General features: G+C 46.8%; 1 protein-coding gene across 2 annotated transcripts in view; it reads right to left on the reverse strand.

The window, feature by feature from the left end:
• The window catches only part of PTPRT (protein tyrosine phosphatase receptor type T), a 1,032,653-nt gene that overhangs the window by 64,251 nt on the left and 949,257 nt on the right, over window positions 1-19,145 (reverse strand). For both annotated transcript variants that reach the window (XM_038572341.1, XM_038572340.1), the window contains one exon: window positions 15,197-15,284. In XM_038572341.1, the coding sequence (XP_038428269.1) occupies window positions 15,197-15,284 (88 nt within the window). The remainder of the gene's footprint in view (window positions 1-15,196; window positions 15,285-19,145) is intronic.

The raw sequence follows: 19,145 nt of genomic DNA on the forward strand, positions 1-19,145 counted from the left end.
AGTAGAAATACTTTCTTTACAGGGCAGTGAGAGAGAAAGATCAAAACACTCCGGAGGCGAGAAGTGTCGGATCCGAAGTAATATGCTCCATTTTCATTATTGCTTAAAAATGGCAAATTTACCTATTTTCCACATGTGCACAAATGCTTTTCTTTTGCCTCTTGGAGAATTGTTGCAAATAGATTGTTGGCCACATATTGTTATCAATACATTCATTCAAGTGAAGCTGGCTCCATCAGTATAAAAGAGGTCATCAATAACTAAAAACGTGTTACGGAGAATACCATTTCAAACACAATCCAGGCATAAACAAGATTTGCAGGGTTTAGTCAATGGCACAGTTAGTTCAAATAACATCAAATAAAAACCATTAAAAAAAAAAAAACCCTTGTGCAGAAGAATCAGGCTAATCCTTTACAACTAATTAAAGTACGCTGTGACATGCTAACAGACACACACAGACAGAAACCCTGGCTGGGTCTAGTGGGAAGAGGGGCTCAGCTTGCTGTCCAGGTCACTGTCATCCATCACTACATGTCTCTGCATCCTCTGTCTGCTCTAGGATAGGGCTAGGGTTCCCAGCAAGGGGGCTGAAGGGCTCTGAGCATCTGGCCAGTGTCCCCAGAGTCAGGAGGTTGGGTCAGCATATCCTGCTAAGACTGAGGCAGCAACCATTTGCTTCGACGTGGATGGAGCTGGAGGGTATTATGCTGAGTGAAATAAGTCAATCCCAGAAGGACAAACATTATATGGTCTCATTCATTTGGGGAATATAAAAAAATAGTGACAGGGAATAAAGGGGAAAGGAGAAAAAATGAGTGGGAAATATCAGAAAGGGAGACAGAACATGAGAGACTCCTAACTCTGGGAAACGAACTAGGGGTGGTGGAAGGGGAGGTGGGCGGGGATGGGGGTGACTGGGTGACGGGCACTGAGGGGGGCACTTGATGGGATGAGCACTGGGTGTTATTCTATATGTTGGCAAATTGAACACCAATAAAAAATAAATTTACAAAAAAAAAAAACAAAAAACAAAAAACAAAGACTGAGGCAGCACTTTGCGGTTCACAGGTACATCAACTACTATTACCCAGAAGCCCCTGAGAACAGGGACATTAGTGCTTCACTCCCTGTTCCATCCTCTGTGCTTCCACATGTGGCAGGCACTCCACAAACCCTTAGTGAGTGTATGAATAAATCATCTCATTGGATGCTCACAGTGATCCTGTGAGACAATTAGTGTAGATCCCATTACAAATGAGGAGACTGAGGCTCACAAGGATTGCCTGGTCCCATGGTCCATGCATGCTAGAACTTGAAAGAGTGAGGTTCTCTTAACTCTGAGCTCAGATATTCCTGCTCCCAAAGAAGGGTCTAAGCAGGATACTGGGACCTGCTACAAGTATACACAGCAGTGGGGAATTAATGACAGAGAAGTGGCTAGCCGGTGATGGAAGAGCCGAGAAGCCGAAGAGAGGCTGTGCGGCAACTCAGAGATCAGCATTAGCAAGGAGACATGCCTCACTGGGAATGGCAGGGCAGAGGGCCGAGGCGAGGTTATCAGAGCTGGGTGCTGGCACCCCCCTTGGAAACTGGAGTCCGTAAGCCTCTCTGGTGGGAGCTGGAAAAAAAGAGTGGCCTCTCTCGCTGCTAAAACAGGACTTGGTGATTGGGACAGAGTGGGCTTCTTCCTTTCCCTGACTTCAAATCTCCCACCAGTGCACATCCTTGGCCAAAGCCAAACAGACACTAGCTGGCAAGAAAGTGAGAAATGGAATCTGCAGGTGTCAGTTCCCTGTGAGAAAAATTTGAACATGAGAAGGTAAGGAATAGGTCCAGGACTGGACAGGACACTACTTCATATCCATTAATACAATAATTCAAAAATTATTCATTGAGCAAGTGCCGGGCACTATGATAGACACAGAGATACACCGGATGCCACTTTTCTTACTCCTCATGGGCAAGGGTTGCAGGTGGGATGTCTAACTCATCCTTTTGGGTGGTAGGGGAGTGGGGCATGAAGTCAAGAGTTTGAAGTTCACTTTTCTGGAGTTCATGGCAGGTATGACTTTACATATATAATCTTACTCAATCAATTTATTCCTCAACATTGCTCTGCAGATTACCCCAATAATACAGTGATGATAGAGTATGTTTATTCTTCCCATTTCGCAGATGAACAGATGCCCAGAGAGGTTAAGCACATCCCCAATGTTATGCAGCCTCAAGTGGCAGAGCTGAGATTCTATTTCAGGTCTGTCTGAACCTGAACCCCTGCTCCATCCACACATGGTGCTGCCCCTGGACTTCTAGCATCCCATAGGCACTGCTTCTGGAGTCTGTGCAAATGGTTGGTCCCAGATCCTGCAGTATTCAGAAGTGGGACTTCCCAGGGGGGCCTCCACCCCGCTCCAGGAAGGAGTCAGACAAGGCCTAGCACCCAACTTCGAGCTGAGACTGTTAAGTAAGCCCTGTTACCAGCAGTTTCAAAAACTATGAGCCTTAAAAAAGTCAAAATGCACATTGTGATTTCACTCATTGGTCTCCCTAATAACTTATTGATTCAAAAATCTCCTTTAGTTATTGAGTTATGACTGCCCCGGGGGTCTATAGCACTGGAATCAGAGATTCTGGTTTAAAATGTTGAGAAGGAATTTTCTTTAACATAAAATGAAAGTTAAAATCTGGAAGCAAAAATGATTTTAAAAACCCAAAAGAAACAAACTTATTTAAGTTAAATATCCTTAATGATGAAAGCAGCCTCTACCCGCCAAATGATGGTGTTTGTTGGTATCGTGTCTTCATCCATTCATGAAGAACCTACTATGTGCAGGCTGGTTGAATGGCCTGAGGAAGTACTGTCAGTACATCATTTCTGTTTTGTTTTGTTTTTTAAGATTTTATTTTTATTTGAGAGACAGAGAGAGAGAGAGAGAGCAAGAGCAGTGGGCAGAGGGAGAAGCAGGCTCCCTGCTGAGTTGGCAGCCCTATGCAGGGCTTGATCCCAGGACCCTGGGATCATGACCTGAGCCGAAGGCAGACACTTAAATAACTGAGTCACCCAGGCGCCCCAGGAAGTACTGTCAAAATGATACTCATGCTTAAGGAATTTGTTGGTGTCGTGTGGGAGACAGACTGTACATGGAAGTCCAACTTCCAGATCTAGAAAGTGGAAAAAGGAGGGCTTTGTGAAGTAGTATGTGAATGAGGAATTTAAAAAATGAGGTAAGACTTGACTAGTAGACAGTGAGGAAGGGTCTTTCCATCAGAGGGAAGACAAGAGTGGAGGCAGTGCTCCAGAAAGAGCAAGCATGGTGGGGAGGTGGAAAACCATGTCCTGTCTTATGGACACAGTGTGAAAGAAGATTAGCCAACAGGAGAAGAGAGAGAGGGGCAGGCAGGGGTCAGGTTACAGAGGGCTCTCCTTTCCACATTAAGGCACTCAGATGCAAGTGTCCATGCTGGGCTCTGCAGGGCGTCCAAATATAGGATACCTCTATTTTCTGGGGCTGCGAAATGCTATTTTTATTATGCAGTGACCAATATTCATTCCCAGAGGGCTAACCTATGGCAAGTGGGATATACTGATGATGCAAGGTAGGGAGCTCAATGTCAGATCTGGGTTCAGACCTTAGCCCTATCACTTAAGTCAATTGCTCTCTCTTAGCTTGGGTTGCTTAGGAAAGTGAACCAATAACATATAGCTCATGGAGTACTGGGGGGATTAAATGAGGAAACGCAGGCATGAAAAGTGTGAGGATGTTAAGAAAATGAAAAGACAAGCCACATACCGGGAGAAAATATTTGTAAGATACCAGATAAAGGACTTCTACTCACGCTATACAAAGAACTCTTAAATGCAACAAGACAACAACCCAATTAAGAAATGGGCAAAAGGGCAGCCCAGGTGGCTCAGTGGCTTAGTGCCTGCCTTCAGCCTGGGACATGATCCGGGAGTTCTGGGATCAAGTCCCACGTCAGGTTCCCTGCATGGAGCCTGCTTCTCCCTCTGCCTGTGTCTCTGCCTCTCTCTCCCTCTCTCTGTGTCGCTCATGAATAAATAAATAAAATCTTAATAAAAAAAAGAAATGGGCAAAAGATCTGCACAGACACCTCTGCTATAAAGGTACACAGATACCAGATAAATACATAAAAAATGCTCAACATCATATGTCAGCAGAGAATTTCAAATGAAAACAATAATGAGATATCTCTATATACCTAATAGAACAGCCCAAGTCTAGAACATTGACAACACCAAATGCTAGTGAGGATATAGAGCAACAGGACCTCTCAGTTTGTTGCTGGTGGGCATGCAAAATGGTGCTGCCACTTTGGGAGACAGTTTGGCAGTTTCTTTGAAAACCAACCATACTCTTATCTTATGATCCCAGCAATTGCTGTTTTTGGTATTTACCCAAATGAGTTGAAAACTTACATCCACACAAAAACCTGCACACAAATGTTTATAGCAGTTTTACTCATAGCTGCCAAAACTTAGAAGAAAAAAATCCAAGATGTCTTTCAATAGATGAATGGATAGACAAATCGGTATACCCATACAATGGAATACCATTCAGGGATTATTTAGAAATGAATGATCAAACCATGAAAAGACACAGAGGAAACATAGACACCTACTGCTAAGTGAAACAAGCCAGTGTGAAAAGGCTTCACACTGTGTGATTCCAGCTCTATGACATTCTGGTAGGGACACAGTAAATAATCAGTGGTTGCTGGGGACTTGGCGAGAGGATGAACAGCTGGATGGAACACGGGGGTGTTTCAGGTCAGTGACACTATTGTGTCACTGATACTATAATGGTGGATACGTGTCATTATACATTTTTCAAATCCCACCAAACTGCACAACACAAAGAGTAGATGCTAGTGTAAACTATGGACTTTAGCTAACTATAATGGATCGATACTGGTTCATTAATTCTAACAAACATAGCACACAAGGTGATAATAATTCGAGAATCTGAATGTGGGCGGGAAACAGGCATATGGGAACTCTCTCTGTACGTTCTGCTCACTTCTTCTGAAACCTTAGACTGCTCTAAAACAGAAAAAAAAAAAAACAAAACAAAACAAAAAACAGTGCCTGGTATGCAGTAGGTACTTAATAAATGGTGGTTCTGGGCTGAATATGAGGATGAGAGCTGAGATGCTTAGAAATGTGGTGTTCCCCCCCTGGCCCTTCTGTACCAGATGTAAATCCACGTGCTGCAGAGGCAAAGCTATGGTGTGTATTTTCGAAAGGGCGCAATTCAGCTGAAGGCCCACCAGAAAGGCACCGCATGGAGTAGCAGCGTCCTCATGGTTTATTTATTCCTTCTGGGAGATACTAATATTATTCTGTGTCCCCTTCTTCTTCTTCTAACTTTATATAATTAGAAGGATAAAAAATTGTGTTTATCCACAGGCGCATAGAGAAAGATGGGGCAGCGGGCGATGTGAAGGAGTTTATACAAGGTAATTTACAAGCAGCCCAGAACGTTCATTATGCTCTATCTACATTTCGCGAGCCTGAAAAACAGCTAATTTAGTACTCCCCGTTTGATATTCCAGACAAGGAGCCGGGAAGAGTCACACAGAGGAGAAGCAAACTCCTCCACGGTGAGGTGAGAAGAGGCTGGCCCCACCTGGCTCTCAGCTGAGGTGGGAGATGGGCAAGAAGGGGCCTGCGGGGAGGAGAAAGCTGGTGGCAGCCAGTGGAGGGGAGACATCACTGCAAAGACGCAGAGACCGGAACACAACTCTAGGGGAACAGAAACACCATCCCTCTGGAATCAATATGTTCCTCGTCATTTTAGGATAAAGACCAGCGGTATGCTGCTAAATGTTTAGCAAACAGCTCTCTGGAGGGAAAAAGAGGCCCTGATCGGTATAGTCTGCTGATTCCTGTGGTATAAATACTCCCACCATGACTAATTTCAAGCTACCAACATGGCATCAACTAGCTCACAAAATTCCTAAAAATTTAACAATCTGTTCTTGCAAGCTGGTATGAATCGGCTCAGGACACCACTAACAGGGAACAAAGCCCACAGCGCTTTGCATGATCTGATGGTTTGGGACCCACTACCCAGTCTAGCCTCATGCTCCCTTTCCCACATACTATATGCTGATAACTACACTTTTTTCAGTTGCTCAAATGCACAGTATCTGCTCTGACCCCAGGGCCTTTGCACATGTAAAAGAACACCCCCAACCCACCTCCACAAGTCTGGCAACATTCTCATTCTTCTCTGCTCGATGTTCCTTACTCAGGAAGTTTCCTATGATCTCTCTCCACCTAAGACTCTGAGAGATCCCTGTTCAGAACTCTTAGAACAACTGTATTTCTGTGGCTACCTGATTAACCTGTGGCTCCCTTTCACATTCTATTTAAGGAAGGGCACCTGTGACACCTTGGTGGCTCAAGGGTTGAGCATCTGCCTTTGATTCAGGGCGTGATCCCAGGATCCTGGCATCGAGTCCCGTATCAGGCTCCCCACAGGGAGCCTGCTTCTCCCTCTGCCTGTGTCTCTGCCTCTCTTTCTGTGTCTCTCATGAATAAATAAATAAAATCTTTTTTAAAAAATAAGGAAGGGAACCCTAGTCACCGAGCTCCTCTATAGTGTGTGGCACATAGCAGATACTCAATAATGATTTGTTTAATAAATGAATTCATATTTGTGTCTGAAAAGCTGAGAACCAGAAAGGGGCAAGACCCTTTGCTTAAGAGCCATACAGTTGATTCTAGGTAACCTGGCTTGTGACTCAAGGCTCTTTACCCAGAACTGGCAAGGTGTGCCTGGATCCTGTGCTCAAATACCCGCTTTCCACATAGCTGATCCCTTACCCCATCTGCAGATCCATTCTGTTCTGTCCTCAGATTCTGCTTTCTGCAGGAGAGACCAAGGGATCAAGTAGACTCTGGAGACAGGTGGGAAATGTGTCACACACTAACCACATCACCTGGGGAAAATTCCTTTCCTCCTCTGAGCCTCACTTTACCCAACTATAACATCAAAATCATATCTACCTTTGCAGACGGACTGCAAGGATTAAAAGAAGATATGAAAGCACCTGGTATGTTATAACAAATCAAACACAAGGATGTGAATTCAGTTGAATTATTATTCTAGATTAGTGGTTCTCAAAATGTAGTCCCTTAACCAATAGCGTCAGTGATGCCCGGGAGCTTGTTAGAAATAAAAATTCTTGAGTCCTAGCCCTAACCTGCTGAATCAGAAACTCCGGTGTGGGGCCCAGAAATACGTATTTTAACTAGCCCTCTAGGAGAAGCTGATGCACACTCGGGTTTGAGCGTGCAGATCAATGTTCAATTATGTAGCATTGGGATGCCCTTGTTATTCACTTCAGTTTGTCTTGGGAAAGACCAAAAGGTCCTTCTAGAATTGAGCCTGAGACTAGACATCCACCTTATGTTAGGTGGTGAGGCAGAGGAATTTACTTGTGTGGAGTGTGTACGACGTTCCAGGTACTATTTTAGAGGGCCAACAGGTGCTATGCAATTTGATTGTCATAGTAACCCTGTGAGGTGTGTGTGTGTGTGTCTATCTATCTATCTATCTATCTATCTATCTATCTATCTATCTATCATCTATCTATCATCTCATCATCATCATTATCACCCCATTTTATGGATGAAAAACTCAAGGCTCTAAGAAGTTTAACAACTAAGAAGATATAAGATTAAGGACTTTCTCATAGAGTGGTGGGATCCCTATTCCTCCTGGAACCCCAAGTCCCACTGCGCCCATGCTCCTTCTGTGCCAATTCCTACTCCAACACTGCTCATCCTGTGGTGTTCCCACTCCCACCCCAGAGGCGAGGGCTCTTTCCTTCTGTGTGCTATTCCAACCCTCCAGACAAACCACAACCTCTCCTCTCCTCCTTGCCCATCAAAGGTAACCCAGTGAATGAACGGGTCTCCTCCTTAATCCACTTAAGAAGAGAATCACTTGTGAGAGGTGGGGCTGGGGAGAGACTATCACTTGGATATATGATGTCCTTTCTTCCCGTCTTCTGGGCACTCAGGAGGGTAAAGAAAAGGTGCAATTTTTCAGAGAAAAGAGATTTGGCTCATTACAATGAACTGTGGAGCTGAAAAATCATTTCCTAGAAGGATTGGAAATGTTAATGCCATCATCTTGCACGAGTGGAGAGGGAAGAGGCATACAGCTCCACGGAGACTGCCTGGGTACCTCATTGAAGGTAAAGGTCTGCATATTCAATCTTGATTGAATTACCATTATCAAGGAAGAGGGTAGGACAGGGAAACAGCCTGGCAGTCCCTCCACCTCCTTGCTCTGGCCTTTCCATGCTGGCTGAGGATGGGTGGTTGGTTCCCCTCTGCAGGGACCTCCTTGGAGCCTTTGGTGGGGGGGGGTTGGGTAGAGGGGTTCAGCATGGAGGGGCAGAGCGCTGGGAGAAGGCAGAGGCACAGGGGACTGCCTGATGCATTTTCTGCTTCATCCTAAACAGGGCATCCAGCCCACACTCCACTGAGGGAATTTTCTGGAGAGAAGCAAGTTTTCTCATTTCAGGTTCCCTTGGAAGCAGGATCTGAGATAAGGATTTGAGCGCAAGTAGTTGGTATGGAAGGTGATCCCCAGAAGTGGGAAGGGAGATGGAAAGGGGATGAGAAAGGAAGGACTCTGGGAAGGGGTTTGTCATCAAGCCAGTTACCACCTCAGACAACTACGGCTCTGTCCTGCTGGAAGATCCAGCAGGCTTTTCTGCCACAGGGGAGATGGGCCAGGATGTTCACACACCCACTCTCCTCAGTCAACCCCTGAGGGCTGAAGGCTACTGTGGGGGATGGTTCAGGTCTCAGCAGGCTTGCTCTGCGGGCAGGGAGAGAGAGCTCCAGTGGCCAGAACAAGTCTTCTGATGAAGCAGGGTACTGATGACTTCTGTACCAAGAGCTGTCTGTAGGACCCAGGCACGGGCCGCCCTCAGAGACCCCAAAGGAGAAGGGGGACAGAGAGTCAGGAGCACTGAACAAAGTGCCCACTTTGTCATCCTAGTTCCATCTCCCTAGGAATCAGCAGAGAAACTATTATGAGAAAAGCTTCTGGGGATCCCTGGGTGGCGCAGCGGTTTGGCCCGGGGCATGATCCTGGAGAACCTGGATCGAATCTCACGTCGGGCTCCCTGCATGGAGCCTGCTTCTCCCTCTGCCTATGTCTCTGCCTCTCTCTCTCTCTGTGTGACTATCATGAATAAATAAATAAAATCTTAAAAAAAAAAAAAAAAGAAAAAGAAAAGCTTCTGTGTTTGTTTTGAACCTGAGTTCCTCCCTGGAATTGAGAATGGCCTCTCTGAAGAGCTCATTCCAGCTGGCCATTTGTTCTGAGGTCAGAGCCCTTAGCATGTCCTCCCCCAACAGCATGATGCATCTTGATGCAGAAGTATGCCTTGCCAGGAAGCACATGGCACCCTGGCAGCACGAGCCTGGAGCGCTGGTCATGAGTGTCCTGCAAACCTGCTATGTGACCCAGGCCAGGGACTCTACATCTCTGGATCATCATTCCTCACCTGTGAACTCAAAGAGGCTGGCCTAAGTCTCATCTGGGTTTAGAAGTCTCTACATGGATTTGGATTCAGTAGTCATCCACCCTTCATTCATCCTAATCTGTCCTTCGTACATTGAGACAGGAGAAACTGAGGACGGTCAAAGAGATGAAGTGACCTTGCTTAAAGGTCATGCACCCGGTCAAGGGAAGAACTGAGACTAGAACCTGGCTCCACCTGTCCCCCAGATCCGATATTCTAGTACAGCTGGGCCCAGTGGACTAGGTCTGTGGACTCCCTCGTCGTCTGGCTTCAGGTTGGGTTTAGCCAATGGAAAGCACCTGCAGGAACTGGACCAAGAGGATTCGACCAATGTCCTTATTTCCTCAGCTCTGCTTGCTGAGGCGACCGTGGGCTGACAGCGATGCCACTGAAGGCCACACCTCCTGTTAGGCCATCTCTCTTTCTGGGGGATCTTGGTAGCTTCTCCTTGGGGTAGTGAGCCTTGAGGACTGCACTATTCCTTGTCAGCTTCCTACACCAACCTAGCTCACCCCTTTAGACAAAAATCACTTGATTAAATTCTCTTCAAATCCCCCTCCTTGAGGGTCACATTTCCTGCTGGGACCCTGGCGGAGCTGATGACATTTGCAACCCCTGAGATCACTTCCTCTCCTCCCTATAACTTCTTCCCAGCCCCGGCAGCACAGAAGGCCCCCTCCAGATCATCCACGTGGGAATGCTGGGGTATTCTTGAAATTTCCCCTCCTCCCCAGTCTCTGCCCCAGAGCTGCTTGAAAGCAAAGAACTCTTTGTTCTGGATCTCCATTCACTTCCTTCCCTTTCACTTCCCTGTCCTCCCAGCCCTGCAAGCCCCACTGTCTCTGTTACCAAATTCTAAACAGCCTCATTTGGAAGAAAGGGCTGATTTAGCCAAGGTTTCTCCTTCATTGTTTCATTTGTAGGCAGTGCCCTCCCCTCCTCCTTCTCCTCTTTAATCTTTTCTGTCCTCCTGGCCTGGGCCTTTGTCCCTTGCACTCCAGCCTCCCAGAGCTCTGGGTTCCTTAAGATGCTAATCACACTTGGTTTTCTTCTGGTGCCAAGAATATTTCTATTTATCAAGCCGCAGCAGACTTTGCCTTGGGGAGGGACACATACAAGGGCAGGAACACTTTCCACTCCTCGGGGCAGTTTCTCTTTTTATTCCAGGACTCTGTCTTTGTTTGGTTCCTCGGTGTCTTTTAGGGCGTTTGAATGCACAGGTTGCCTGATCCTGGTCTCCTTTTGTAGTGGGTGTAGACCCAATCAGGCTGCAGTGTACTGCAGAATTACTGACCCTTAAGTTAGAAAGGAGATTCAGGTTTGTTTGAGCCTGTCAAGGTGGTATTACTAGGGGGTGCCTGGGTGGCTCAGTGGTCGAGCGTCTGCCTTTGGCTCAGGTTGTGATCCTGGGGTCTCCCCACAGGGAGCCTGCTTCTCCCCCTGCCTACGTCTCTGCCCCTCTCTGTGGGTCTCTCATGAATAAATAAAATCTTTTTTTTTTTTTTTAAATGTGGGGCAGCCCCGGTGGCTCAGTGGTTTAGCACCACCTTCAGCCCAGGGACTGATCCTGGAGACCCGGGATCGAGTCCCACGTTGGGCTCCCTGCATGGAGCCTGCTTCTCCCTCTGCCTGTGTCTCTGCCTTTCTCTCTCTCTCTCTCTCTCTCTCTCTCTCTCTGCATCTCTCATGAATAAATAAATAAAATCTTAAAAAAAATAAATGTGGTATCGTTAGTTGTTTGAATTCTCTCTACCTCCCTTGGGGGGGTTTCCCCAGAAGGAGATGCAAGATGAGGATCCCAATGCATGTGGTTTCTGCAGGAGAGAGGCAGTGAGGCGGCTGAGAGAAAGCAGCCCCTAAGGGAGGGGATTTTAAGCCAGTTCCTACAGTGGGAAAGCCAGTTCCTACTGTGGCCCAGTCCCTGTGGGAACCCTGGGAAAGGCATAGAACATGCCCTCAGTGGGATGATGAGGAGCTGGGTGATGCCACAGGCCAGAGAGACACTTCCTTTTGCACAGAGTGTCTTGCCCTGGCTTTGGAGCAAGTCCTCAGGCAAAGAGATGCAGACAGGGCAGCATGAGGGGGAAGCAAGCGAGGTGCCCAGGGCACCCACCTCCGCAAGGTGCTTGCTCTTGGCATCCTGCAGCTGAGCGTGGCATCTCCTTGAATTCTGCATGCTGGGTGCCTCGCCTGCTCACCCTAGTCCCAGCCTTGGATGCCAGGCCGCCTGCTGGTGTCACTGCACACCAGGTGGTGAGGCCACAGGGTGTGGGTGGGACAGGTGCCGGCAGCATCTTCTGCGCCCCTAGTGATGGAGTACATTCCCTTTCATTGTTTTCCCTTGCTACCCTTCTGAGACTCAGCTCTCACGGGGGACAGGAAGGTTTTCGTCTTGTCTGTCTCTGTGTCCCGACTCTCGGCCCCCATTCAGGCTCAGGAGCATCTTGCTTCTGCAATGGTATATCATTGCTCCCTGTGTCATTATGTGCCGGTCTGCTTCCCTCCCTGCTCCCTGACTATTCTCTATTTTATCCGTGAAGCCAGAAGGGAGAGGCCCATGGCGGAAGCCCTTCGGGGTCTTACAGAGAGTCTGCTTTCCAACATTTAGTTCCTCTGTACTGAGCCCCAACCATATGCCAGGTTTGGGGACACAGAAGTACAGTCATCTGCCTGCTGTCACAGAACATCTATTCCAGTGATGAAAACAGTCAGCCAACAGTCATCCAAATGCCTCTCAAATCACAATGCTGATGAGGATTAAGGAGAAGATAGGTATTGTGCCCAAAGGGTGAATAATGGGGTTTTGACCAAATTCGGAGGGTCAGAGGAATTCCCTGAGGACGTGGTGACCAAGAAGGATCTGAAGAATAAGTAGAATTTAGTAGAGCAAAGTGAGGCGGGAAGAGCACTTAGATAGAGTGAGCAGAATGTGCAAAGTCCCTGTGGTGTGAATGAGCACAGAAAGCTCAAGGGACTGAATAAAGACCAGTGTGGCTTAATGGGGGAAACCAGGATGGGGAGGACAGTACGAAATAGGAGTGGAGAGGTAGCTGAGGGCCTTTGCATAAGGAGTGCTTTGCTTCGATGTGGATGGAGCTGGAGGGTATTATGCTGAATGAAATAAGTCAATCCCAGAAGGACAAACATTATATGGTCTCATTCATTTGGGGAATATAAAAAAATAGTGACAGGGAATAAAGGGGAAAGGAGAAAAAATGAGTGGGAAATATCAGAAAGGGAGACAGAACATGAGAGACTCCTAACTCTGGGAAATGAACTAGGGGTGGTGGAAGGGGAGGTGGGCGGGGGGTGGGGGTGACTGGGTGACGGGCACTGAGGGGGGCATTTGACAGGATGAGCACTGGGTGTTATTCTATATGTTGGCAAATTGAACATCAATTAAAAAATAAATTTATATTAAAAAAAGAAATGAAAGAAAGCCATTTGAAAGGTTTTCAGTAGGAAAGTGACACGATCCAATTCCCATTCTGAGGCGGTCTCTCTGGCTTCTGTCAGAGATCAGATAGGTGGAAGCTGAGGGTCAGATTAGATGTGCAGCAGCAGGAAGAAGGCTGGGCAGGGTCCAGGTGAGAGCTGACAATAGCTCGGGCAAAGGTGCTGGCTGCCGAGGATGTGCAGAAATGTCTGGAAGATAGACGGGTGTGGCTTTGCACGGATACCTGGCCCAGGCTGGATATCCTTATCTCTTGGGGAGGCAGGGTCTCTTCGCTGTGCTCTAGCCATTTATCTTTTTTCTTATCTGTGCAACCCCCTGGGAGGAAGACATTGTTGTACCCATTTTACAGAGACGACTAACGTTTGGCATGATCACCTAAGGTCTCACAGCCTAATTAGTGGCCCCTATCTAAACTCACAGTCTGAAAGGGGGGACGGACAAGTGGCCAGATATTGTAAGACATGGTATGCACGGTGCTCGAGCAGAGGATGGTCAGAATGAGCAGCCGCCTGCCCAGCTCCGTGGGAGCAGAGCCTGGCTCAGCAGAGGCCCACGCATCACGGGTCTTAATAACACACTTCCTGATTGTTCGAGCATCTCCAACACTTCACTTGCAAGAAATCTTGCTGCCTGCATTACTCTCTTCCAAGAGACAAATTATAAATGTTTTTTGATTAGTTCTACCATTCATAGCCCATGCCTAAATCAGCACAGGAAACAGCTAAGCTAAAACTTCTGCCTCTTTCTTCCTTTGCAAGCTGCCTGTATCTTACGCTTTCTTCCTCCAATTTTTTTTCTTAGGCAATGTCTAGACAGTTAAACAAAACAAAACACTGAAGTGTGCTAGAAATAATTTGTTATTTGGGATCTTCCCCCCCCCCCCCACTCTGTTTTTGGCTAGATGGGGTAATCCTGAGAGCTGAGGCTAGAAATGCTCTGCGCACAATTGGTGAGATATCCAAAGGTCCAGGTGGAGTACACCATGGCAGACAAAAGCTGTTGTCAACTCTTGTTCTAATCAGACCATGCGCTCAACATTTTGTATGAGGTAACTTTGTCCTCTCTATATTTATGCTGCTTTGAAGGCTGTACATACCAATATTTGGCAGTGATAATACTGTGTGACCTATGTCTGGTATGCAGTTCCCACTGTAGTATCTCTCACCCTCACAGTCTAGCACTGAAAATTATGCACAGTCACACACAAATGTTGGCACTACCCTTGTTCAGGCCTCACCATCCATCGCTGGGACCACTGCAGTAGCCTCCTGGCTAGTCCCTCTGCCTCCAGTCTCTCCCAATCTAATCTACCCTCCCAATCAGCTACCCTAGTGATCTTAAGATTTTATTTATTTATTTATGAGAGACACACAGAGAGAGGCAGAGACACAGGCAGAAGGAGAAGCAGGCTCCATGCAGGGAGCCCGACACTGGGACTCGATCCCGGGTCTTCAGGATCAGGCCTTGGGCTGACGGGCAGTGCTAAACTGCTGAGTCACCTGGGCTGCTCCCTAGTGATCTTTTCAAAATGGACATCAGATCATGTGCATCTCCCTACCAACCCAGCTCATTTCATGTCTGCAGATGGGGATTCAGTGATTTCTGATTAAAATAAGATGTTATTATATATCTGTACTGCTCATCAGTGACCACAAGAAACTAATTCTACGGCTAAGAGTAATGCTGCCAAGCACTGTGCAAAGGGCTACATACCTTTATAAAATGGCCCTGTCTTTATATCTCTTTGAAGGGAAGAAACTGGAACTTTCCCAGGGCCCCACAGCTGGGATAGAAGCTCAGGTGGTCTGACTCCATAGAACTCTTAACTGCTCCGCAACACTGCCTTCATCAAACCATGTATCAGGGGTTATTATAGGAATGTTAAAGCTGTTGTTGAGAAAAAGGCAATGACCTTGCATGCTTCCCCTACCTCTGACAAAACATACTTTCCTCCTGCAGGTCTGGTGCCACCAAGTGTCTTGGCCCATGCATGCCCTGCGTGGTGACACTCACCTTACAACACCTGCCCCCCTTGCAGTGGGGCCAGCAGCAGTCATGATGCCTTAAACCCACAATGCCTTAAACCCCTCTTGTGTCACCAGAATAGCCTTGGGCTCCTCTGAACCCTGAACTGGTTGCTCCCCAAACCCTCAGGGCTCTTACAGGAAATGATATTTCCATATCGATTCTTATTGCGGTTTTCGTCCTCTTTGGCTGTGTCCCACGAAGCTGTCTGCCCTTCTGGTAAGGCCTAAAAAGGAAGGATAGAGTGGTTAGAATGGCCTGAGATAGGGGCTTTATCCATGTGCCAGGGGGAAATCAGATCCACTGGGATGGTTAACTCAGTGTAAAGGACTCTGTGTACTTGGATGTGGCCTAGGGAGAAATAGACGTGGCCCCTCCATGGACTTATTCGTTCACTGACTCAAATGTTATTGATTCCTTCTGTGTGTCATAAGCTCAAATCTGGCCCTGTGGCAGAGTCATTTGCTTACTAACTCATTTATTCAACTGACAGATATTTATTGAGTCCCTAATATGTATTTGGCACTTTTGTAGGTACTTGGGATATAGAGAAATAGACAAAGTCCCCTTTGAGCTTCCAGTCAACTGGGTGATTCCACAAGTCAAAGAGCAAATGTATATAATTTCAGATTTTGGAAAGTGCTATGAAGAAAATTAAGCAGAGAGAATGGATAGTGATGCAGGACAAGAATTTTTTCAGATTATACAGTCTTGTAGGGCTTCTCTGAGAGAGTAACAGTTAACTAACTCCTATTGATGTGAAAAAGTTGGGCCAAAAGCAGGACGTGCTTTCCAGGCAGAGGGAACAGCTGGCGCAAAAGTGGTAACCAATGACCGTATTCAAGGGTGAGGCAGGGAGAGTAGTGGTGGGAGCATCTGGACTGGCTATCTAAGGCACTGTGGTCATGGGTAAGGAGTTGGATATTATTCTAAGTGAGATGGGAAGCCACTGGAGGGTCTTGAGCAGTGCAGCTGGCTGAACTGATTTATGTTTTACAAAATACATTCTGGCTCATGTATGGGCTATAGGCTCTAGGAGGCCTGGCAGGGAAGTCAGGAGATCAGTTAGGAACTTGTTGCACTATCCCAGGTAAGAGATGACGGTACCTTGGACCCTTTACCAGGATGGTGGCAGCAGATGTAGTGAGAATTGATTATTTTCAGGATGTTTGGTTGAATATTGTAGATTTGGGTTCCCCCAGAAGCATACTTGGAAACAAGGATTTGAATATGAGATCTTCTTTGGGAGGCAGCCCTAAGGAGTATGGAGGGGAAGAGTGGGGGAAGTGACACAATCGAGGGAAGGAAGTCAGTACAGGGTACCTCAGTGAGTAAGTCACCACAGTATATACCTGGGTTTTAATCTCACGGACCTGTTTCATGTTGGGGTATTTACCCACTAATTCCCATCAACTATTGATTGATTGATTGACTTAGGAAATCCTTTAGCACCTCTGCCATGCTCTGCAGGTAAGGTGCATATTCTTTAAGAAAGTCCTTGGGCAAAAATCCACAGGTGCTTCCAGAGTGTGAGCATTGGGTAAGCATGCGTGGGAATGCCGAGTATAGAGGGGACACAGGCAGGCCACCACGTCTATTGTAAGTATGGACTATGATGGGAAAGAGACATGAAGGCTGACTTCTAGACTGTTAGCTTGAAGAGCTGAGTGGAGAGCTGTGGCATTTGCGAAGATGGAGAAGAAGTACATGGGGAGAAAGAACTGGGCAGGAATGAAGTGTTGTGTTTTGGGTCCATTAAGTGCTTAGAAGAACACCTGAGTGCTTGCTGAGTGCAGTGTACAGCTTGACACATTCTACCCAGTAACAACAGCATCAGCAGCCATATTTGAGATGACTATTTGACATCCAAGCTGAGATGCTGAATAAGAGGTTGGACATAGAAGTTCACAGTCAGAGCTGGGGGAGAGAAGGGCTGAGAGTCATCAACCCAGGAGGAGACAGACAAGTCAACAGCCATGTGGAATGATCAACAGTTATGAGCCAAGTGTTATAGAAATGGGAGGGTACAGAGAAGGAAGATGGGCACTTAAGTGAGCAGGAACAGCTGTAGGAAAGCTGCAGAAGCATGAAGGTTGGGCTGTGTTTGGATTCATGCTTCCACCCTGTACTCAGCAGAGTGGGCTCATAGGCCCCCGCACTGCTTCTGAGGCTGGGTTTGCAACACTTTCCATCTATACAGCTCGATGTCTATGGTGCAGGGAAAAGGAGCATCCACTCATCTTATTACACTGGCCTGCCTTTGCCCATCCATCCCTTTCTAGGTTCAGCCTAAACAAGCAGTCTGTAAGCCCAGTGGTCACAAGTGCCACCAGTCAGTGGGCTGTGTTTTATAGGCAGGCAGGACCGCTGTCTACTAAAAGCCCAGCTCATGCACAGTATCCCTTCTTTTTTGCTTCCAATCTCCCCTGTGTTAAACCAACATGGGTGTGTCTTCTAGAGAAGAGGTTGGCAAACTTTCTGAGATGGGTCAGAGAGTGGGCAGCATGGGCTTTGGAGAGGCAGCATAGGCCGTGTACTCCATGCCGTAACCACTCATACTCTATGGTTGTAGAGTGACTGCACTCACAAACAAAATGCGAGCCAGTGGGCATAGCTACATTCTGATAAGACCTCACGAAAATAGGTGTTGGGTTGGATTTAGCCTGTGGCTGTACCTTGCCAACCTTTTTTCTAGAAGCATGACCATGATCCTCAACTATGCAGTGTTTGGGTAGGTTGAACTTAGTGCTCATTCTGCTATCTAGTCATTCTAGATCGAATGGAGATGGGGTAGGAGGCCCTTGCCTGGGCTGCCTGGCTAAGCTGTGTTCTCCCACTTAGTTTTCCCCAGAGTTTCAGACTGGGGTACTAGAATGTCTTCCCAGCTATTGATTGATCAGAATTTTTATCTTTGTGTGTCACAAACCCTTAAGCATCCCAGAGGAAAGCTAAGCAGGTGCTACTCTCTAGCACCAATCCCTGCCCTAAATCTGAGTGTGACAAAAGCATGGAGACAAGAAAGTGCTCACTTTACAAATGGAGGACCTGTCTCCTCTTCCTCATCCTCTTCTTCCTCTTTACAAATGACCATCACCCTTCATCCACCTTGTCACCATCTTAGGACATCTCTAGACTGCAGATGGTTCTTGCTTTTGCATGTAACTCTAAGCACTCAGATTCCAGCCCTGGGCCTCATTGTCCTGCTCCATCCTGGTGGCACCAGCTGTTTCAGACAATTTGTCAGGCCCATGGTGGGCTGTGCTTGTCTCACTGGTAATGCTGGACTTCTCAAGGTTTAAGCTGATATTCTAGGGGCGGATTTTCTACCTGAAACCTTGTGTGATAAAAGCCAACTGTTCATTCACTTACATCCACCTCAAAATGGTAAGAAGGCAAGAATAGGACACTCTAAATATTCTCACAATTATTTGGGTGGGGGAAGAATCTGCTGTGTACCTACCATGTACTAGGGTTTAGGTTACAGTCCGCTGGAGCTTTTGTTAAGGCTGTACATTAGAATCATCTGGGGAAACTTTAAAACTCCCAAAGCCACAGCCCTATTAAATTCAGTCAGACCCTTAGGGGATGGGACACAGGCATCAGCAGTGTTTAAACTCCCTGGGTGATTCTAATATACAGCCACAGTTCTTGCAAATAGTGAATTTACCTGGAGAAACACTTTCCCAGGAGTCTCCTCACTGGTTTCTCTTGCTTTGGTTTTGTCCCCTCCAATCCATTCTCCACTGTAATCAGAGAGATCTTTCGAAAATGTGAATAGGACCCAGTTACTCCCCTTGGCATTATCTTCAGGATAAATTCCAGAGTCTTTGATACCAGGTCCCTAATGACTTCACCCCACACAACCCTCCAGCTTCATTTCTTGCCTTTATATTATTAGTCCAAAGATAAGGATCTAAATGCAAGGCCACAGACAAATTCAGGTGTTTCAAACTTCTGAGACTGACTTTATACATGCTGTTCCCTCTGCCTGTGAAGAGAAGAAAAGAAATTCTCTTCTACCTGGTAAACTCCTACCTATCCTTCAAAACCCAGCTCAAGGGCAGCCCAGGTGGCTCAGCAGTTTAGC

The sequence above is a fragment of the Canis lupus genome, chromosome 24 (genome assembly GCF_011100685.1).
Source record: "Canis lupus familiaris isolate Mischka breed German Shepherd chromosome 24, alternate assembly UU_Cfam_GSD_1.0, whole genome shotgun sequence".
Classification (NCBI taxonomy): domain Eukaryota; kingdom Metazoa; phylum Chordata; class Mammalia; order Carnivora; family Canidae; genus Canis; species Canis lupus.